At 41.0% G+C, this 24,630-nt stretch overlaps 1 protein-coding gene across 1 annotated transcript; it reads right to left on the reverse strand.

Moving 5' to 3' along the window:
- Positions 1-8,958: 8,958 nt before the first annotated feature.
- On the reverse strand, positions 8,959-23,501 carry cd99l2 (CD99 molecule-like 2; the record flags this gene model as incomplete). Its single annotated transcript, XM_080023116.1, has 8 exons — positions 8,959-9,005; positions 12,473-12,541; positions 12,694-12,813; positions 15,849-15,902; positions 16,182-16,250; positions 18,240-18,305; positions 19,638-19,730; positions 23,414-23,501. The coding sequence occupies 8 exons, from the start codon at positions 23,499-23,501 to the stop codon at positions 8,959-8,961; spliced, it is 606 nt and encodes a 201-aa protein (XP_079879242.1).
- Between the last annotated feature and the right edge of the window lie 1,129 nt (positions 23,502-24,630).

Here is a 24,630-nt window from a genome sequence, read left to right on the forward strand (position 1 = left end):
AGAGCCTTCAAAACCAAGCTAGCTTTACTTTCAAAGCAAATGTCAAACAAGTCATCCGCTCATTTCCCCACACTGGCTACGTTGAAAGAGGCCCCACGACATGTGAAAAAATACAGGAAATCACTGGATGACCTGCATGAAGAATTCTGCCGTCGGTTCTCTGATTTTGGAAAAATTGACAAGTCACTTCAGCTGGTGTCATGTCCCTTTTCACAAGACCCTGAAACTGGAACTGATTGATCTCCAATGTGACACCGTCTTAAAGGAGAAGTTCAACTCTCTAAAACTGGATGAGTTTTATGCTTCATTAAGCGCAGCCAAATTTCCAAACATCCAGAAGATGGCACAGAGGATGCTGGTGTTGTTTGGCTCTACGTATGTGTGTGAACAGACTTTTTGTGTGATGAACACCAACAAAGCACCCCACAGATCCCAGTTGAGTCATGAACACCTCAGATCTGTTCTGAGAATTGCCAAAACAAAACTAACACCAGACTCCGATGCACTGGCAAAAATGGGTGATCAACAACATTGTTCCCACTAAAAGGTAAGTGTATTAACACTGTAATGCTTTTTTTCTGTTTATGTATGATATGTATGCATCTTGTGCTGACCCGGCCCGTCTGTCAAATTTTAAAAGTCAATGTGGCCCCCGAGCCAAAAAGTTTGCCCACCCCTGGACTAGACACACCTGCCCACACTGTAACACCACCACAACCAAAGGCTCGTCTGGTGACAACAGTGGCTGATGCATAGCGCTCTCCTTGACGTCTCCAACATCGTTGGCAGCCATCATTTCTGCTCAACTTGAATCTACTTTCATCAGAAAACAGCACTGAGGCCCACTGGTCCCTCGTCCAGTGTAAATACTCCCTGGCCCGTGCAAGACAATGATGCCTGTGCCTGGTGGTGTGGTCAGGTACCCTTGCAGGTCGTCTAGCACGTAGACCACGCTGATGTAAACAGTTTTGAATGGTCTGACGTGACACTTGGGTGCCTCTCACCTCCCTTAAATGTGCCTGGGGTTGAGTGGTATTCATCATCCGGTTGCGCAGGGCACTGTTCACAATGAAGCGCTCATCAGTGTGGGATGTGGCCAAAGGACGTCCACTTCTATGCCTTTCTGTGACTCTTCCAGTCTCTCTGTATCTCTGTTGCAAGCTGCTGATGACACTCTGTGACACTCTAAGCTCAGTGGCCACTTCCCTCTGAGAACATCCTGTTTGAAGCCTCGCAATGGCGAGGTACTGTTGATCAGTTGTTAGGTGTCATCTTGGTCTCATGATGTGAACAGCATGATAAAGAGGACTGTTTAAACACCAATTCTAATTGAACCAGGAAATGTATTGGTCGATTCATGGATCAAACACCTGTTGTGAATTTTGCCATTCAGCTCCTTGTTAGAGAACAAGTTGTGCAAAAAGTACTGAACATTGAACAGTTGGACATGTGCATTCAAAAGTTTAGAGAAGGTCAAATTAAGTTCACCTGTAAAGGTTATAGTGCATTTTAGGTTCATCCTGAAATTTCACCCGAAATCAGAATATCCCTAACTTTTTGTGAGTAGTGTATATGTATGTATATATATATGTATATTTATATATATATATCTATACATGTATGAATATGTAGATATTTATGTATATATATATATATATGTATTTATATATGTGTATATATGTATCTGTCTATGTGTATATATGTATGTATATATATGTATGTATGTATGTATATATGTATGTGTGTGTATATATATATGGATGGATGTGTATGTATGTATGTATGAATGTATGTATATATATTTATATATGTATATTTATATATCTATATATGTATATATGTGTATATATGTATGTATATATATATGTATATATGTATATATGTGTATATATATGTATATATACGGATGTATATATGTGTATATATATATATATATACATATATACATACATATATGTGTATATATATTTATGTATGTGTATATATATATATTTATATATATATAGGTATGTATGTATGTACTGTATGTATATATATTTATGTATGTATGTATGTATATATATATATATATATATGTATGTGTATATATATATGTATATATATATATATGTATGTATGTATGTGTGTATATATATAAATGTATGTATATATATCTGCTGTATATATAGTGTATATATAGCTGATTAGGGTGTGACACTATGACTTTCCAATTTTGTACTTTTTCACAATATTGTAATTTTCTGAGACACTGAATTTTGGGTTTTCATAATTTATAGCCACAATCATCAAAATTTCAAGAAATAAAGGCTTGAAATATTTCACTCTGTGTAATGAATCTATTTAATATATGGGTTTCACTTTCTGAAATGGGTGACAAAAGATATTGAACTTTTTCACGATATTCTAATTTTATGAGATGTGTATATATATACACTGTGTGTGTGTATTGTATATAATTATAGTGAATATAATTTTTTTTTATTTTATTTTTTTTACTAATTGTGGTTCAAATATGCCAAGTTCAACAATAATAATAATAATTGTCCAGGACTCTGAGGCATGGTACGCATGGCCTGAGGCAGTTCTAAAATGTCTTCTTAAGGAGGAATAAATTCAAGAACGAACTTGAGGAATCTTGAATTTTTGCTTGAACAGTGTGTATGCAGGACACAAATCTGTGTGGCACACTTCATGGATAAGGCCCATTGTGGTGAAAGCAGGATATGCTGTCGGCTTCTGTCAGAGTTTAAATAAACTGCTTGGACTGATTTTGGTCGGGTTGAGATGAATGAGGGTCAAGTCCATTGCTTGTATGTGGGAAACCATTATGCACTTAGGAAGGATGTAGCAAGAGACGAAACCTCCGTTTGGACAAAAAGAGATCAACAAGGCCGAATGATAGGTAAAGGAATTGTAATTCATCTTTTCTGTTGAGTGTGAATGTATGATCCCTCAGATCTGATATGGGGGGGGGGGGGGGGGGGCGCTGCCTACTAATGATTATACTGTAAACTCAGTATCCTCCCTATAGGATACAATTCACAAAAGCAAAATGTATGAGCTGAGATTCAATTAACTTTGCAAATGGAAAGGAACAGTTTGGACTACACCACACTCCTAATCCCAATCCAGGGAATGATGAAGCAAAGAATTCCAGTTAAAGTTTAAGACTATTAGTGACTGACGGACCCACTGGCTTTTGTGGTTCAAGAGCTAGCGGAATGCCTGCATTGTAGCCTGTATGGTGTCTATCCTTCAGCATGAGGATGTTATTTACTCTTCTTCACACTCATACACACTCACGACCTTAGGAATCTCACAAGTCAATGCTACAACTTAGTATTTCTGCGACAGGCAAAAAGGCTGGTATTAAATTCAGGAAACAATTACATTCATTGCACACAATAATTACAAACATTAATTCATATTGTGTGATACTGTGCGTGCAAACAACTATTGTAAATGATACAAAATGGCAGAAAAAGGCATCAGAAATTACCGCCAAAGACCAGAGCTTAAAAAAAAAATTGATGGTTCAGCCAAACGTTGTGTGTCGCTGTATGTCAGTGAAGACAGTTCCAGTCAACTCAGAACTGATGAGCTGAGATGGCATCACGTTTAGTCTTCAATGGGGGTGGTTTGCATGTAGCTTGTGTTTCAGTAGACATCTCACAGCTCACAGTGGTGGAAGGCATCATGGAGTCAAGCCATCGGTCGCAGCATAAAGTACAGTCAGATTGGCATCAATTGCAGATTGTAATCAATTGATATTTCAAATTTATCCTATTCATACAAAATTATATGCTTAAGACAGGCAGGACCACAGAACACACATACACAGACGACTACAATATTCTAATATGTACTGATACAATTCATCAGGCTATTTTCACAACCACGTTATTACTATTGTCTATAACCTTCTGTGTAAACAGTGTAGCATTTGTGTTATCATATATTTATTTTCCTGATATACCATATCTGGCAATGGAATTAGAATTCACAACACATAAAGTGCAAACAAAATTATGATATAGTTGTAGTTTGAGTACTGTACTGTACAGCAGTAGTGGTGGTAGTAATGCAAAATCATGAAAAATATTAACAGTGTCCGTCTTTGATCGGTTGCTTCCAGGTGGGGGGAAAAGTTTCCCCCAAACAAAGACATTGTTGGAACAGATTATTGGAACTCGGAAATAGGTCATTCCGGGCAGGCAGTCTCCACTTCGGTTCAAAAAAGAAGAAAAACAGTGCAAGACAAGAAAAATAAAGTGAAATAAAAATACCATACCCTATTTCCTTAAATTTAAACTGGTAATCAAATAAAAACCAGGCCTCTTATAAATGCCAGGGGTGTGGTCTACACAAACAAATAAAAGCCTGCCTCAAATACAGACCGGGGAAAAATTGATCGGAGCTGCGGAGCTACGCATGGAAACAGCTCCGCAGCTCCATCAGAGTGATCGTATCTGCAAACAAAGCAAATAAGACAGTCAATTGGTTTTTATTGTAGATATATTTAATTAACTCTGTTTCCTTGCTTCTTGGGGCAAATGCCCCGCTCTCGCTCTCCAGAGGAAATGTACTGCTGCGTTCAAGAGAAACTCCGAAATCTGTAATTCCCCAGTCGGCTCCCACCACCAGTGTGACTTTTAGGGTAGCTACGAGCTCTCTCTTTTTTCCACTCTACACGTGTTTGCATGGCATGACACCCAGACGGAAGTTTGATTTAAAATTCATACTAAAATGATGTACACATATCACAAATAACATACTGTATATCTATCAAAAAAAGTTAGCACTTGTACGATGCTAACGAGTGAGCCCAATATGGGCAGGTGGCAGTTACGCTAAAGCAACACAACGTAAGATACAAATATATAACAAACATATAACATAACACACATATAATGAACATAACATATTGTGGAATAGTTTGGATTGATTTAGATCGCTTTCAAATAAAAACACATGCAAAGTCTGTTATCACGGCCAACACAGGCTTCCTTTGCACTTTTACTATGAGGATGCTGAATGTAGTGTTAATCTAGTCTTCAGTGCAGTTAAGTTAGTCCCAATTGTCTACTCTACAGATTTTCTTCAGTAAATCATATTTCTACTTCATGTTTCTGCTATCGGATGTTTTTTTAAATGATTGTTATGTGTTGCATGTCTCAAATACTGGTTCGGCCACCTCTTCTTGGCTTTTTTCCACTGAGCATGCTTATGGATTTCAGTGGACTGTCTTATCTGTCTTTGATACGTGTTCTGCTCCGAAAGGACAGGCTTTCTCAGACAACGATTGGTTCATTGTCTCATTTAATAGTCAGCACACATTTGAAGCCAATGGCCGATGGCTTTGCCATTTTCCCGATGATAGCTAACATTTTGTTTTTTTATATCGTCTCGATTGATCATTTTCTTGTAAATAATCCACCATCCGGGAAATCTAGTATCTGATCTGAAATCTGTTTGCCACCATATCGTAACTTAATTATAAATATAATTGCAATTTTTTTTTGGGGGGGGGGGGGGGCAGTTCCTTTCATATTTGTTTTATAATCAATTCATTAGTAATGGTGGACCAACATTTTCCATGTGAATTGACAATAATTCTACTTGAAGTAATATTCAGTGATTAAGACTCTTCTATGACTCTGATACAATGTCTTAAATAAACCCTTTGGAGAATAAAATTGAAGACATCATCCGCTTCACCATCCATCACCCAATTCATGTGACATCTTTGGTATTGCACAATTAATTTTGGTTAATTTGTTAATTAAGGAAAAAATCTGAGCAAGGCAACTAAACATACAGAGGCAAACAAACATAGTCAACAAAGGGTAGAAAAGTGTGAAAACACCAGACAGAAATGGACAACAATGGGGGATGTAAGGGCAGTTGGGTACAGAATTTCAGAATGCTATTAAAGATTTCTTCTGATATGACACTCACATATGCTCCGTTAAAAGTGTTTTCCAAAAGCCTGCTTTCTTTGTCACTGATAAACCCACATCTTTGAAGTGTGGGCAAGACCGAGGATAATTGTAACACATTTCGTATCATCACCTATAACTTAAAGAGCTTTGGTTTAAGATCTGGCAAATATTTCATTTCAATCATATTAACTCTATATAATTAACAGGCTTAACAAACTTATGTCAAATACAAGGGGTTCCATTGTTACAATCTACACCAAGTGAGCTGTTTAAAAAACAATTTTCCTGATCAATATGTGATCAATATCTGACAGTCAGATCCTGGATCTGAATAGCAGATTCGCCGTTCTTTAAAGGACAGCAATGCGGTCTTAATTATTTGCCGCCGTGTTTTCAGCACCTCCCTCCACTCGTAGAAAGATTTTGATTCAAAGAGCAAGTCAAAAGCGGTGGGTTGTAAATTGTTCCCCGCTGTAACTACTAGTAACTTTTAAAAAGTGACTCCTTTTTCCTATGGATTAAATGTTAAAACGGCTTCTCGTAAAAATGAGTCTGTGTAAACTTTTGTTAATTCTTTTTCCAACTTGTAAGAAAAAACAAATATTTTTACGTCCAAGTAATAGGGGGCATAAAAAAGAATAAATGGTACAAAATAAATAATTTCTATAAAATAAATACTCAAAATTATACTGAAAAATATTGAAATATTTCCTACAGTTTTACATCCCATTTAACTTTTTTCCTTAATTTCCAGTCATCAACTAGTCATAAACACGATGCTAGTAGGATTCAAGGTCACATATTATACTCCTTTTCAACAAGTTAATATAGACTCACTGAGCATTTAATTAGGAACACTATACTTATACTGGATATGGCCTCCCGCTTTCAAAACAGCCTCAATTCCCCTTGGCATGGATTCAACAAGATTCCTGGTCTATGTTGACATGATTGCATCATCTGCATTCCTGTAGATTCGTCAGCTTCACATTCATGCTACGAACCTCCCGTTCTATCACATCCCAAAGGGGTTCTATTGTATTCAGATCCGGTGACTGGGAAGGCCACTGAAGAACATTGAAGTCATTGTCATATTCATGAAACCAGTTTGAGACATTGGCTATTAGAAGATGGGTAAATTGTGTCCATGATGGAATACACATAGCCAGCAACAATACTCAAATAGGCTGTGGCATTCAAGCAATGATTGATTGGTATTAACTGGCCCAAAGTGTGCCAAGAAATAATTTACCACACCCTTTATACCACTGCCACCAGCCTGGACTGTTGACACAAGGCAGGTTGGGCCCATGGATTCATGCTGTTGGAAATTCTGACCATATCACCTATGTGCCTCAGCACACAGACCAGGCTACATTTTTCCAATGTTCAAGTGTCTATTTTAGTGAGCCTGTGCCCACTCCAGCCTCAGCTTTCTGTTCCTGGCTGACAGAAGTGGAACTGGTCTTCTGTTGTTGTAGCCTATCTGCCTCAAGGTTCAACATGTTATGCATTCTGAGATGTTTTTCTGCTCACCAAAAATGTGCAGAGTGTGAGTTGAGTTAGGTTACAATCTGAGTTACTGTAGCCTTTCTGTCAGCTTGAACTGGTCCAGCTCTCTCATCGGCAAGGCATTTCCTTCCACAGAACTGCTGCTCGCTGGATGCTTTTTTTTGTTTGTTTTTTGCACCATTCTGAGTAAATTCCAGAGACTCCAGAGCTACAGAAATACTCAAACTAGCCTGTTTTGAACCAATCACATTTGTTCCTATTCTGATGGTTTAATGTGAACATTAAGTGAAGCTGCTGACCTGTATCTACATGATAAGTAGGTGTACAGGTGTTCCTAAGAAAGTGCTCAGTGAGCGTAGGTCTCTGAGGTCCCCAAGACATGTCTTTGAAGATTTTTGCTGAATATACCACTCAGATTATGCATTCTAACCATCCTAGCATGCCTCCACACCCCTCTGTTTCAGTTATTTTCCCGACAGCTGCCACGCCCCACTCCACAATATGCATTGCTCCCTGCATTACCCTTGAGTTCTTATTTTATTTTATTTTATTTTATTCTATAGCATTGGACTTACTGCATTACGTTTTAGGAATCATTTAGTTGGTCAAGTAGAAATTCTTAGGTAGCTACTGTGTTCAGTCTAGGACATATTGTGTGTAATCACCAGGTGCGTTGCATTGACATTTCACCTCATATATGTATGAAAGTATGTATATGAATGTGATGAATAAACCTCTTGAATCTTGAATCTTGAATATTTAAGAGTGTTGATAAAATGGTGTTCATCTTACAGACATTCAAATTTATACCATAAACGTTATTGTGGATCCTGCAGCAAGAAACAACAGTAAAAAAAATTCCAAAAAAATAACATATAGTATATGTATTAACTCAGCTATAAGCGATAGCTAGTGCTGAACGGCAAAACACAACACAATTATTTTTTAAATACTTACATTTACCTCGTCTGCAGTTTTTGTCCGAGACTATGGATGGATATACTCAGATGGGGGAGCAGTACAATTCTAATGAGCCCCCACTTGACGTAGGAGGGGGAGGCAAATCTGAATGCATTATGCATTGAATCCCATGATTTCTGACCTAGGCAGCCCACAAAAAACTGACTGGGTTGCCTTATTTCAGAGTTTGTGTGATGGTAGGCCTATCAGAGAGCCAAATCTAACTTTTAAGTAAGTTCAAGTTTTTTTTTTTTTTTAACAATTAAACAATGAAATAATCCTCCCTTTAATGAAAAAAAACAGACCTTTTTCCATTTTGTTACTCAATGTTTAAAAAAAAATAAAAAAATGAGGGACAAAAAAATACACAGACAAGCATGCCTCTGAACAGCGTGTGTGTGTGTGTGTGTGTGTGTGTGCTTGCATGCGTGCGTACGTGCATGCGTGTGTGTGTGTGTGTGTGTGTGTGTGTGTGTGTGTGTGTGTGTGTGTGTGTGTGTGTGTGTGTGTGTGTGTGTGTGTGTGTGTGTGTGTGTGTGAGACGTTATACAGGGTTCTCTTCATTGGGGGGCTCCAGCAGAGTCTGTTGAACTATAGAGAAACACAATAATAAACATTTTACTTTGATTAGCTTCATTGGCAGAAAACAGTGTCAAGAAAAAAAACATTTCTCCCCGTCTGATTTTCTGCAGTTTTGCATAATTAAAGTCACCATGAATTATTGTATTGTATTTCGAATTGTAATCGTAATCGTATTGCCATTCCAACCAATGCCAGACAACCATAGGAACTACAACTACATTGTCAAACATGTCTCTTCCTCCATAACCTGATATTTAACTCAGACCTCTCGCTCACTCTCACCCTTCTCAGGGTTTGCTGGGCCCCACAATGTTACCTAGTGGCAGTAGTGACTGGGTTACCTCCTAGAATGACACATGATTGAGTTTTCTCAGTCATGGTATATTAATGCTCTTTAACTCTGACATTTGAATCATCACAAAAATATCATCAAACTTTTATTTTGAAAATGAAAGGCTGTACAATGTGTAGGTTACCTGTAGGGCTTCCTAACTCTTTGAAGGGCAACTTGCAGGTTGGCATACCCAGTGAATTAATGTGTGGGGTTAGGTTGATCTAAAAAATAATTTATGTCGTTTTTTTTTGTTTTCTTTTTAGAATTACAGCTGGACAATTTTTTGTAATGCAATTAGCCACGCCCACCTAAAGATCTGACATTACCCACAAACTTCAACATGACATCACATGGGGAAGACGGGACAGAGCTAGCGATACAGTGAATGGCAACTTGGCAAGTAGAAGAGATGCAAGAGATGCTCAGTGTGTTTTTTATTTTAGATTTCGATTTATTTCCCAGTTCCCTTCTTGTATGAAATGAAAAACATAAACACAACTAAGACTCTTTAACTTTACTATGGTTTGTGTAAATACTCCTTACTTAGAAATAATAAATCATGCACTTCTGTAACGGGAGACTTTCAGTGCCTGCCCCCTCCACTTCTCAGGTATTTCTGCAGGCACTGCCAACCCATGGCCTCAGCAGTGTTGTAAGGGTGCAGACCCTGAAGGGGTAGAACCCTATTGTTTTCTTTGCACTATATTCTTCTTCTTCTTTGTTGATTTATGCCATGTCTCAAATTATCAGGGCTGGAATGAGCTAGAAAGATGAAACTTGGAATAACAAGAAATAGCTTGGAATAACTCGAAATAGCTTGGAATAACTGGAAATGATGTGCAAATTCTTCCCAAGAAAAATAGGCCCAATCTGCCTGATGGTGGCGCTGTAATTAAGGCCAAAAAAAAAAAATCAAAATTTTTGAAAGGCCATTGACTTTAAATTTGACACACAATTCCAGCTCAATGTGGTCGACAAAAATGCCTCTTGGACCATAAAAGTCCACCAGGATGGATTTTTAGCTAATTTGCATAATGTGAAAAACAGACTTTTTAACATAGTCCGTGTTTGGGAATAGGTCTACCAAAGCATTTTGAGACCGACCCATAGGGGGCATCACACATACCACAACTTGTATCTGAAGAAGAAAGAAGAAGAAAGAAGAAACAGTCTTTATTTATCACGCAACACACCACACTACAACACATGCTTGCACACACACACATGCACATGCTTTGATGGTGGCCGGTGAAATGGATTCTCTGCTTTTGACCCATCCTGGCTTGTCCTTCCTCCGGGGGCACAGCCAGGAGCAGTGGGCAGCGTACGTGGACGCGCCCGGGGACCAGATGATAAACGTCCATCGCTGGTCAGACGATGATGGGTGCATGTTTTTGGTGGGGGTCCTTACTGACGTGAGGTGGACGAAACCCCATGTGAGCACGGGGAGAACATGCAAACTCCACACAGAAAGGCTCCTATTTGGGAGATAACCCGCCGAAGCCCGGTGGACGAAATTTCATCATTTTGGTGCACATGCTCTAGGGGCAAGAATTAACCAAAATGTATTCACATTACTGTTTTTCCCATTATGCAAATTAGCAAAAAATCCTTTGGACTTTTATGGTTGGGGAGGTGTGTTCCGGCCAAGGTTCAGGGAATGAGAAAGAGGAGGCAGGCGGAGGCAAAACAGCGCCGGTTGGCATGTCTTTTTTATAGTTTATGAAATTAAAGGCGGCTCGTGGACCAAAAGGACAACTTATAGGCTCGCAGGCAAATCATAAAATCGTTGGTTCAATCGGCGCCTAGATGCGCTCCCGCCACGACGTGCCCAGTGCATTCGGTAGAGCGCTCGTCTTGCCCGGTCAGCACCTTGTCCTGCAGGCACGCAGTCCTTTACTGCACGGACAATAAACCCTATTATACTTCCTGGTCTCGGATTGGAGTCCCTCCGTGGATTCGCCAAATGGCAAAACTTTGAGTGCACAATTATTGAAATACTGCATACATTGTAATGATAGTGTGTGATTGGTCTCACTCCTTCTTTAAACTAAATTAAACTAGCTGAAGTGACTTTGCTCGGCTTTGTCAAGCCTCAAACCTGCTCGTTGCTGCTCGCGGCTTTAATTTTGGGGAGTGAGCTGCTTCCTTCTGTCAATTGCTGTTTCCAGCTATATTTTTATTCGTTTTCATTGTTAAAGCTACATTTTGTGCAACTTGCACAAACACAGTAATTAACCATCCTAAATAGCTGTGAAAAACTGACTGGTCTGCTGAATGACTAGCACCCTGCCACTGCGCTGTGAGAGACAGTGACTCAACCCTCTGACGTCATCGGCTGAGAACAATGGCCCGTTTTAACCAAACTTGTTTTTTTTCAAACCATCTTCTCCATCAAGTCAAAATTGTAAATTAATTTGAAAAAAAAAACAAAAACTTGATAGTTGATCTTTAATGGCAGGGCCCCCCTTGAAAGACTAAGCTCACCTGTAAAAAAATAATTAAAGTGGATAACCATTTCCACAATAAGATAATATGTAAATTTAATGTTGATTTGTTGACAGTTGCCTCAGGATTCAGCTCTGCTTAAAGATGTTCCAGAGCCAAATGTCCTGGGGTACATTTTCGTACCCCAGTTCGAGTGTCCTTAAACTGACAGAATGTTTGAGAACTGCTTAATTAAATTAAAGTTCATTGATGTAAACTTAAAAGGTAATACATCCCTTTGCAAACTATGTTTAGAAAACATAGACACTCACAGATAAACAGAGAGCATGTACTTGTGATGTCCTATATTTGCCATGTTTTCACAGCATCAGCAACAAACTTCATCTCCAGCTAGTTTGTGCAGCTAACGTTATTTCATAAAAAGTCCTAGAAGAAGAGGAGAAAAGGGGTCTTGGACACCAGTCGTCTGGTTGCCAAACTACTAATTGGATCCAGTGACATAGCATTCATAGAGAAACTTTAATTGCACAAAGTTAATTAGCCAATAAAGATTCCCAATTTACGAAAGAAACTCATGAACTCAAACCTGCTCGCATGTATGTTTTATACAGTGTGTATGAATGTATCATGTAAAATATATGTATGTATACATATGTATTTTAAATATGGATATATTTTTCGTGTTTTTTTTCACCTTGTGGTTCCGTGGCCACAACAGTCGACTCTGGGATTTCGGATTTTGTCATCTCAGCATTCAGACTCTCTGTTAAGAAGGAATAAACATGACGGTCCAACAAACATTATTGCTTTGCAGCATGCAAAAAGCTTCACAGCATCGTCTTCATCAGCAATCCCGCTGTCATTGCTATCCTTGAATTTCATAATGCAACTAAAATTAAGAGTGCTGCGCCTTACGTTGTATACTGAAGCACAGCTTCTTCTTCTGGTAAGAAATGTAGCTGCTGACTGCACCCACCAACGCCATGAAAACCGCACTAGCGATCCCTGCAATGGTGCCGGTCTCGGCAATGGTGTCTAAAGAAAAGAGAGAGCCGGAAGGAATTAAAGATCACTGGCGGTCCTGGCTCCTTTGGTGCCGTGGGGGGGGTGGGGGTCGTTCAGCAGAAATTATAGGTAGTCAGCAAGAAAACCTCATTTTAAGTTAATGCATCCGAGATAATGATGCCTCCCTATCTCATATAGAAATGTTAGTTCATTCAGCAATGCCATAAGAAATGGAACCATTTCTATTTTATGAATTAACCTATGTAAAAAAAACAACTTTTTGCTTTAAAGATCATTATTTTGTATTATTTAATAAATGAATTTGCTTATTCCTTTAAGTTTCGGTGTGTCTCCCTTTTTTGTCACAACCTTTAAACAAGGGCACCAGGGTGACACACATGTGTGTTGTATGCCCAGCATGCTGACAGCACAGGTAAAAAAAATTGAGAAAAAAAAAATAATAATTATATATATATATATATATATATATATATATATATATATATATATATATATATAATAAAGGGACAATAGCACTGACATTAAGTAAATAATATTGCTTATAATAAAGCCAAAAAAGAGCTAAGTGGAGCATCTGCTCTGGTTGTTCGTACTGCAACAGCTCCGCTCGTGATGAAAGGATCAACTACTATTTGATACTACTGAGGACTTTTGAGGTTCTTGAAGAGTCGCTCTGTAAAACAAGTCGTTCGATTTTATTCAGTTGGTTTAATGCACCGTGAGCGAAGGCGGACTTCCAGTGAAGGTGAGGGTGAAAAGAGTTGGCCGTTTATTATTATTACATTTTTTTACAATGATTGCAATTTATTTTAGATATTGGGAAGTACCATCTAAATACTGTATAATTGAAATGTATATCTAAACTTTAAAGTGAAAGAGACTTTCATTTGAAGTTTGAACTTGACATTTCCATGTTAGTTATATGTTGTGTACTAAAACCCGTGAGAGTTACTGCGGGTTTCAATTATACTGAAACTTGATTGAAATCCCATATTCCATTTTACTGGAACTCTGAAAATGTTATGATCTATTTAATTGGAACTCAGTGACACTTCCATGTTGTATTTTATTTTATTGAAACACAGGGACAGTTTCATGTTTTATTACTGTTCCATAGTGAATTCAGGTACTCCTCACTTAACGACCTACCTGTTTAACGACCGTCACGACCAGCTCTCCGACCAGTAGGTATTGTCCACTGGGACTATAATACTGTGGTGTATTGTATGCAGTGCGGCGTCTCAGCGTCAAGCATCTCATCACGCATCACCCTTTCTGAGTCTCGTTCCCGCAATCGGTCAGTCTTAACTAGCCTTCGCAATCTCCAAGACTGAGATAACGGTAAGTGGACGGGTCCTCACTTATCGACAAATTCGCTTAACAACCTGGTCGTAGGGACGGAACTTGGTAGTTAAGTGAGGAGTACCTGTAACTAACAATAATAAACACACAGGGGCAAATTTACAAAGGATTGATTGCGGCTGCTAATATTACCATGAATTGTGCATCAATTGCGGCCACTATCTGCGCCACCTTAGTGTCCGATTCACAAAATATATTGCGCGGCCATAAGGTTTCACTGCTGGTTTATGTGCAGTGACTATAAAACATTTAAATAGTATGAGTAAATCTATAATAAAACGTACTTTTACACACAGTTGGTCTATTGCATGAATAATGTGTATATATTTTCATTTTTACTTAAGAAATTCTAGTTCTCACTGAATATTACAATGTAATTATGACAGTTGATTTAATCTATTTTGTTCTACCAAGTAGAGCCGTTGCACTCGAAAGTCGCGGCCTGCAGAAATGTCCATGGTCCTGCAGCTTCAACTACATCTGTGGTACAATGCCAGTTTTAACCACTTTATCACTATTCCCTCTGACTCTTAGTGTTTTTTTTATATCTTTTGAGTTTAATAGGAATTATGGGACCATTTATTTCAACGTTTGTAACACCTTGTTTGGACAAAAAACTATTCACAGTTTCAACAAGTTGCTTTTGGAGTGCGTTTTGAAAACCTGCCCGTTCCGCTATAGATGCTGTGACAGTAATAAGAATTATAATAATATAAATGCTTATAAATGCATTTCAGTTGCACCAGCTCTCTGAAGACACACATCGCTGTTTTGTTTTTTTTGCATTTTTTTAAATCTTGCACAATGACCACCAGCTCTCTGCAGACGCTAATATTTTCACGCTAATTGCGCGTGGCTATTAGCGCCGGTGTTTGTGCATTGGACGCTATTTGCAAGGAGGCTAATTTGCATAAAAAGTGGCCAATTTTGAACAAAATGTATGCATAAAACCTAATTTAAAAACACACCCCGACGCATTGAGACGCTATTTGCCTGACAGAGCAGTTAGCAGTACATTTCACCGTTTGCGGGTGCTTTGAATTAGACGTTTGCTTTTTCTGTTATTTGCACCGGTTTAGCGACCGCAAAAGCCGTGCAATCCTTTTGTGAATCCACCCCACAGTGTCAAAATCAGCAAACTCACCATTGTGGTAACTGAAAAATTGCAGTAATTTTCATAGTACTCTTATCGACACTCTGTCTTGGCAAGTACTCAACACTGAGTACTCGTACTCATGCACGGTATGAAAAAATAAGTGTTTGCATTGCATCATCATTGTACAGTATCGTTGTCTGTGCCCAGTTCATTGGGATGATCGCCAACGCTTTCAAAAACAAAGACTCGCGGATTCGACATGAGTTAGTTGGGTTTGATTTATTTATTTGCGATTGTCAAGCACTTTAAACATTAACACTTTTGAAGTTATTTTTTTAAACAATTGAGACGATCGCGATTTCTTGGGCTGTGATTTATCTGCACCTTTATTCCTGTTTACAGTTTACATAATGTATTAAGAAATTACCAATGTATTATTGCGGCGCCAAAAGGTGTGGTGAAAGATTTTGGGTGCACCTAAATTATATGCTGGTGCATGTAAATGAAAAAGTTAGGCGCACCAGTGCCACCAATGTAAAGAGTTAAAAGCCGGGGCTGTGAAACAAATAAACAAAGTAAAGTTTACCGTTGTAATCATCAGATTGATCCCTCTGTCCACTGCCAGAACCAGGCCGCTCACCTGCACAGAGGAGAATATTTTCTTGTAATAGACAAGAACATTTCTAATAACTATTTGTTTTGTGAAAAAATGATAGTTGTAAGCAGTACGGCATTTTAATTGGAAACAAAGAAATAAACAAAAAATCAAAGCAAGCATAGCGTATATGGATATATATAATTAATTAATCCTTAATTAATTGAGCGTTGTCACAGGCTGCATGTGATTCTGCACCACCACACATAATTCTACAGAGGTTGCTACAAGCCATAACTATTATTAGGATATTAAGATTATTACCTTTGCCCTTGTCAGGTTTAAACGTCTCGTCTTTAGCAATGTCGAACAGATCGTTGTCTGATAGCCCGCCTGAAAAGCAAGATCGAGGTATGAGTTAAGCAGACCTGGCAACATTGGAATTTTTGAGTACCAGACCTCGATTGCACCATGTGGTACACAATTAGAACTATTTGGACAATGGCATGCTTGATATTCTGACTAAATACTAGGCTATTACAATATACTTCTACAATATGCTACTACAATATTCCATAATAGGTTACGGTTATAAGAGGAAGGATAATAGGAAACACAAAATCCCTCCGTTACAACTTCTTCCATAGTATTTTTTAAGCTGTTTCACATTCCCCATCTGACCTTCCACCCTTCCTGGGTGGTACGCGGCAATATGTTTACTGAGGAAACCAACAACTTCCCAATATTAGGTCCACGTTCACTCCATGTATTTCAATCTGCAATTTATCGTCATACTTGTTATAGACACACATGACCAGCAGCCTTTTTTCCCGCTTCCTGGGGGTGCTGCGTGCTCCAAAGTTAAAAATATGTCCCTCCTGGGCACTATCTTTAGATCTGGAAGTTATAGCTCAGCATCTGTTTTAGGCAGATCAAAAACAACTCTCTCTCAAGACTGCCTTCTGGTTATTGCCTCAGCTATGCTTGTGAGTGAACTCAATGCCTTGTCCAAATCCTGATGGGACCTGTGGCCTAACCTAAGCTGCTTCGTTCCTCACAAAGAGGCACTCACCTTTTAGCTTGACATTATTTGATTTTGCATCTCTGCAGAATAGTCAGGAGGGTACTGCCCACCCTTTGTGCACTGTCCGGGCCCTTAGGATGACTGGGTTTTGGTAGTTCGATGTACTGTGTGTGTATTACGCAGGAACTAAGAATGGCAGGGTGTTGTCCATAGACTGCAACTGGATTGTGGAGGCCATTCTCAGAGCTTAGAGGTGCCACTCTACAAGCAGTGTTTCTACCTCATGACGGCTTCTGGTAACAGTGCGGCAGCATCATGGTACATTTGCTCCTTTCTTCACAGTCAGTGTGATCGGTGCGGTGTGAGCATGGATACTCTATGCTGCTTCTACTGTAGTGTTGGGTCGTTCACGAAAGATCCGATTCTTTTGAACGGCTCTTTTGGAGGAATGAAGGGAACCGAGTCTCACTGGGTGATAAGCCATTTTTACTTACAGTTTTATGTCATTGTTTGTTTATGTTGCTGTCTCCTCTACTGTTTTTTCCCAATCACACTGGAACTCCTGGCAATGTGAAAGGTGTGAATCTTCTATTTTTAGCGGGTTTAAGCACACTTTTTAGCCTTTGGGTCACTGAAAACTAAGCTTTTGGAAAATGACTTCCAGGGTGGAGATTTTTTAAAACTCAGTTTCCGTGTATTCGTGTGGACAGGTAAAATGGAGCTTCTTGAAAATGTTGATGTCATGGCCTCAACTTTCGCATTTGTGCATGCGTCAGGAACCTACAAGCGATGGCTGATGACCGTCGTGTTGCCGCAGGGCCGCCATTAAAAGTGTAAAAGTCTATCCAACTTTAGAAATCGGGCCCATACAGCATTGTGAACGGATAATATGAAGAAGCCCAATACGTAGGCTCCTAATATTGTTCTGTGGTGTTTGATGTCAAGTTTTAGGATATATTATCGCCCCCTACAGGCCTGCAATGCTTATGTGACCGTTTTAAATCGTTTTGCATTCTTGTTTGGACGGAGATGCTTGAAAAATGTATTTTCAGAAATATCTGTCTACAGTGTTATTCTGGTTTAGTGTGTGGCTGTATTGGGGGGCAGACACCAAAGAGAGAATGGGGAAAGTATAGGGGATGCAGGCGGATGGCACAGCGGCCATTTTATCTCAAGTGCGTTCTCTGGTTAAACTAGTCTGATCAAAATAATATTATTCAAAAATGTTTTCTTTTGCATAGTTTTGGTTGACATTTTGTAGCTGTGTACTTTAAGTCTTAATCGGTATACAAAATGTGTGCATGATGGCAAGAAGAAAAGACGCATCAGCTCATGTTGCTCTTGAGAATGCCACCTACCGCCCTGGCCTTTGTTCTTGTCGTTGTTGGGGTCCAAGCCATCACTAAGGTCAAAGCCATTATTTTCTGTTGGAGTTTAAGAAAAGACAACAGGACATTAAAGGGGAAATTTGCTAAGATTTAAAATTTAAAAGAAACATAATAACAAAAACATAAATAGTAAAGATGTTTTTTGATAGGACAATAAAGAGAATATGGAGAAGATGGTTTGAATAAATACAACTTTTTTTACAGGTAGAAAGAGCAAAAATACATGAACAATTTAGTTATTGAGTTTGCGGGTAAAAAAAGGGCAATTTTACATCTCAACAAGTGGCATCACAGGAGGGAGTCGTTGTCTCTCTGCCACAACAGTAGGAGGGTGGTAGTCAGTTTGCAGGTCAGTCAGTTTTAGTTTCACAGCTATTTAGGATGGTGAAGTACTGTGTTTGTGCAGGTTGAACAATGAAGAATGAACAATATAGCTTCAACAATGAAAAAAGAAATGTAACAAAATAAATATCATAGCTGAGGCCATGGGCTGGCAGTGCCCACACAAGCACCTGAGAAGCAGAGTGGAGGGGGGGGGCGCTGAAAGTCTCCCCGTTGCAGAAGTGCATGATTTATTATTTAGAAGTGAAGAGTGTTCCCACAAAAACCAACGGAGACCACAGTAAAGTTAAAGAGTACAACGGAGAAATGTGCGTGACAAGTAGGAAACTAAGCAAAACAAATACATCCAAATCTAAAATAAAATCTCAACACCCTGTCCTTTTCTAAGCATGAGACGCTTGATCCGACCACTCCTTTAGGACCTCTCTCAGTGGAACGGAGTTGAACCATCTCTTAGTTATGTTGACGTTTTTCATTTTGGCAAGTAGGAAACTGAAACTGAAATAAATCTAAATCTAAAATAAAAACACACTCTGAGCGTCTCTAGCATCTCTTCTACATGCCAAGTTGCCATTCACTGTAGCTCTAGCCCTGTCCCGTCTCCCAGTGTGATGTAATGTTCAAGTTTGCAGGTAATGTCAGACTTTTAGGTGGCCGAGTGGCTAACTGCATTACAAAAATGATCTGCTTCACATATAAAGTGATTATTAAAGTACTCAAGCCTCAAGACAAACTATTTTCCTTACCACCTCTGATGAGGTTATGACTCACTCTCTCGCTCTCTGCGTTCCCACTGCTCCAACACAGTATGATAATGGCTGGTTTTTGAGGGAAGCCTCATTGATTAGATTGATTATACAGGAAGCTTATAATCTGTGTGTGTGTGCGTGTGTGTGTGTGTGCGTGTGTGTGCCTGTGTGCGTGTGTGCGTGTGTGTGTGTGTGTGTGTGTGTGTGTGTGTGTGTGTGTGTGTGTGTCCCTAGACAGCCAATAAACTCATCGCCAGTCCGTCCCCACTTCTCTCACCTGGTTTGGGTTGGAGCTTAAAGGGGGCCTTGGTGGTCCTGTGTGGCACCTTGAAGGGGGGTTTGGTTGCAAGGCCATCACTCAGATCAAAGTCTAAAGAGAAATCATAATAATAACAAGAAATGAAGACCAAAAAGAAGAAGAATTTTAATAGCAATTTCAAAACAAATGTTTAACAAATGTGTACTAATTACAGTGTTGGCACCAATATACAGATTTAGAGATGAGAAAAGGGATGGGTATGCATCTAAAGATTGTGCACTGTTTAAATTCAACCTGCTTTAAAAAGGAAAAAAAGCCTATGCTCTCTCTGTGTCATCTCCTCCTTCCCTGACTCTTTGGGGCAATTGCTAACATTGCAAACAGCTAAATCACGAACAGCTACAGCCACATGTAAGTGGACTCAGTTCAAGATGCTAAAACATATCAACACATGAAGAAAAACACAAACAGATGGGGTGAAATGGATGTAAAAACTGCAGAAGTGGCTGACACCAGTTTGCCTCATTGGACTGAATGTAGATTCAAGATTCAAGATTCAAGATTCGTCACAACCACATACATACTTTCATACATTTATGATGTGAAATGTAATGCACCCGGTGATTACACACAATATGTCTTAGACAGAACACAGTAGCTAACTAAGAAAATTTCTTTCTACAAGACCAACTAACTGATTCCTAAAACGTAATACAGTAAGTCAAATACTTATAGAATAAAATAAAATAAAATAAAATGAAATGGAATAGATAAAGGGAATAGGCTTACGTATATGGAATAGACTTATGTATATGGGATAGGCAATTATGTAAATACAGATATGTGCATTAAAGTGGCATGTGAATAAAGTGAGGTAGTGTTTGTGGGATAATACAGCACAGTATACAACAGTACGTCACAGCAATACAGTCATGACACAGTATGCGGTACAGTATGCTACATACAGTACAGAAGGTAGTGGAGCCTATGTGTGTGGCTCAGTGAGGACCCCTGGTGAGGTCAGCATTGACAATCCTTATGGCTTGCGGGAAAAAACTCTGTCTCTGACTGTTGCCTGACTGCAACAGCTGGAACAGTTCGTTATTGTGGTGGTGAGGATCCTTCATGATCCTGCCGGCTGTGCTACTACACCTCCTGGTGTATAAGTCCTGAAGGGAGGGGAGGGTAGTTCCAGTGGTACGTTCAGCTGAACGCACCACCGCAGGGCCTGCCTGTCCTGAGCAGTACAGTTCCCAAACCAGGCAGTAATGCTGCCTGTCAGGATGCTCTCCACTGCTCCACAGTAGAAGGACTTGAGGATCCTCACCGAGACCCAGAATTTCCTCAGCTGCCTGAGGTGGCAAAGACGCTGCCTCGCCTTTCTCACCAGAGTGTCTGTTTGTAAAGTCCATGTTAAATCCTCTGTGATGTGGACTCCCAGGTACTTGAAGCTGCTCACCCTGTCAACAGAAGTCCCATTAATCACCAAGGGCTTGTGCGTCCTCGATTGTAATCCTCCCCTAAAGTCCACAATCAGCTCCTTAATTTTGCTGACCTTCAGGTGTAGGCTGTTGTCCTGGCACCAGAGTGAAAAGTCAGCCACCTCCTCGCGGTAGGCCTTCTCATCGCAGTCGGTGATCAGGCCCACGACAACAGTGTTGTCAGCAAACTTGATCATGGTGTTGGAGCTGGACCTGGCCACACAGTCATGTGTATACAGGGAGTATAGTAGGGGGCTGAGGACGCAGCCCTGGGGGGATCCTGTATTCAGGGTGAGGGAACTGGACATGTGCTTCCCCACCCTAACCACCTGGGGCCGGGCTATGAGGAAGTCCAGGATCCAGGCACACAGCGGAGTATTCAGTCCAAGCTCCTTCAGCTTGACAGCCAGTCTGGTGGGGACTATGGTATTGAAAGCTGAACTGTAATCGATGAACAGCATTCTCACATAGGCCCCCTTCCGGCCATCCAGGTGTGTGAGCGTGGTGTGCAGTACCTTGGAGACCGCGTCATCCGTGGATCTGTTCTGCTGGCACGCAAACTGCAACGGGTCCAAGGTGCGGGGGAGGGAGGCGCAGATATAATCCTTAATCAGCCTCTCGAAACACTTCATGACCACCGAGTTGAGGGCCGTGTGAGCATTCAGGGCACAGTGGATGGATTTGTCAACCCACGGTTTCTGCTTTGGAAATATCCGAACTTTCACCGTGGGAACGATGCTGTCCACTAACGTAGCCAAGAAGCTCACCGCTACGTCCGTAAACTCACTGATGTCACTTGAACTTGATTGGAACATGTCCCAGTCTGCGTCCTGAAGCACAGCCTCTGATTGGTCCATCCACCGCTTCACTTCCATCTTCACCACCAGTTCTCGCACAATCAGAGGCCTGTAAACCAGCAAGATCGTGGCGTGGTCAGATTTCCCGAAAGCAGGGAGCGAGACGGTATCCGTTCTTGTAAGGTGTGTAGCAATGGTCCAAAGTGCTATCTCCCCTGGTGGCACACGGTAGTAAGAAGCTACAGCAGAGCAGTAGGATTCTCAATAGCAAGGCATTCAGTGAGGTTGTGATCTAGAGAGTTCTAAATAATGGGAAACAACATTTTAATTATGCCTGGGGTTGAAAAATAGTGACAATAATTCTTTGACCGTCCTGACGGATTTCTTTGCTCGCCCGTCAAAGTGAAGCCATCATATAGATAATCGCCACACATATTCCTACCAAATGTATTTAATTTTATCCCAGCAGCCAGGGGTCATGACAGGACTTTTGCATTAAAGAGCAGAAGTTTTCCTTAGGAATATCACTGATGATGTGTCCAGAGGCATCATCAGATGTATTTACACAGCGAACACCCTGAGTCATCAGTGACAGCCAGGAAAGACTGGATGACAAGCATGAATTAGTGTGGTGACTACTGGAGAGTCAGTGACAGCTTGGAGAGACGGCAACCGGGGCAGAACGGGCTGGCAACCCAATCTGTGTCCTCTGAGAGGAGGTGCCCAACTAAGCTATGATGAACCCAAAGGAAAGATACCCCCAGGGGTGCCCGAGAGGGGGGAAGGATGAGCACCCCAGTCAGACGAACACAACGGTAACAGACCCAGGCAACGGACAAACGACTATGAGCCGGCAGTGTACATGTGGTAAAATCTGCAAGAACACGCGGCTTGAAGATCCACCGAGGTAAGATGAAGTGTTCAGTGGGAGCAGAAGCAACACAGCACACAGGCGTTCAACCAGGTGAGATGCAGGAGGGGCCAGGCCCGAGTCAGCCCGTAGTGCCCGGAACCTCCAAATGCTGTCGACTAATCCCCCGAGCATTAAGTCGGACCAAAGGCGGATTAAATGGCCTGCAGCTACCATGACGTCACTGTGGAAGCAGTTTGATGACGATGTCGACCAAATCCGGGAGGCAACGGCGAAGGGAGGGGTCGGCCAGAAACTTCAAGCCATGACAACGATCATTGTCACTATCGCAGCTGAACGGTTCAGCGAGGAGTAGAGGAAAGGCACTGGAACATCTTACACAAACAACCGGAGGGCTGTGAAGAGCCACAAGATCAGGAAGGAGATGAAAGCCCTGAAGTCCCAGCATAAGGTGGCAGGAGAAGAGGAACGCATTGGCCTGGCCCAGTTGATGTGCATCCTACGAAAGAAGATCAGAGTTCTCCGCCGGGCAGAGTGGCATCGGGGGCGGTGACGCGAGAGGGCACGTAAATGAGCTGCCTTTATCGCCAACCCCTTCAAGTTCACTAAAGACCTGCTGGGGCAGAAGCGCAGCGGGAAACTTGCCTCCTCGCAGGAGGACATAGACCAACTTCTTACACAGACGTAAAGCGACCCCGAAAGAGAGCAGGGAGAGTGTAACATCCTCATACATCCCCCTGAACCGGAAGTGCAGTTTGACGTGTCAGAGCTGCAGCTGAAGGAAGTCAGAGAGGTCGTCCGCAAAGCACATACACGTACAAAGTGTGCAAGAACTGTCCCAAACTCCTACTGCGCCTGTGGAAAATCCTGCGAGTGTTCTGGAGTAAAAGGGAAGATCCCAGATCAATGGCGAGTGGCTGAAGGGATGTGGATCCAGAAGGAGGAAAACTCCACCAAGATAGACCAGTTCCGCATCATCTCCCTGCTGTGTGTTAAGGCGAAGTTCAGTGCGATTTCCAAGCGTCTGTGCACCTACCTGACTAAGAACACCTACATCGACAAATCAGTCCAGAAGGGCGGCATTTCAGGAATACTGGGCTGTGTGGAACATACTGGTGTGGTGACACAGCTAATTCGGGAGGCCAGAGAGAACAAAGGCACCTGTCAGTGTTGTGGCTTGAACTGGCAAATGCATTCGGCTCCATTCCACATAAGCTAGTCCAGCTCACTCTGTTGAAACATCATGTCCCCAGCAGGTGTAGAGACCTCATTGCTGATTACTACAACAACTTCAGGATGAAGGTCTCTTCAGAGCAACTACATCTAGTTGGCACAAGGTGGAGAGTGGCATCATCACAGGGTTCACTATCTCTGTGACACTGTTCTCCTTAGCCATGAATATGCTCACCAAGTCAGCTGAGCCAGAGTGCAGAGGCCCTCGGATGAATTCCAGACAGCGACAGCCACCAATCAGGGCATTCATGGATGACCTTACAGTCATGACAGAATCAGTCCAAGGCTTCCGGTGGATTCTGAAGGGACTCGAAAAGCTGGTGGATTTGGCCCGGATGTGTTTCAAACCTGCCAAATCAAAATCTATGGTGCTGAGGAAAGGAAAGGTGGAGGACAAGTTTCGGTTTTACATCGCAGGCACAGCCATTCCAATGATCACAGAGAAGTTAGTCAAGAGCTTGGGCAAGGTTTTCGTCAGCTCTCTGAGAGACACAACATCCATCCAGTCAACCTGTACTGAGTTGGATGGCTAGCTGAAATCTGTGGATAAGTCCAGCTTACCTGGAAAGTTCAAAGCCTGGGTCTATCAACATGGCATTCTTCCCAGGATCCTGTGGCCCCTCCTCGTC

The sequence above is a fragment of the Zeus faber genome (assembly GCF_960531495.2).
Source record: "Zeus faber genome assembly, chromosome: 22".
Classification (NCBI taxonomy): domain Eukaryota; kingdom Metazoa; phylum Chordata; class Actinopteri; order Zeiformes; family Zeidae; genus Zeus; species Zeus faber.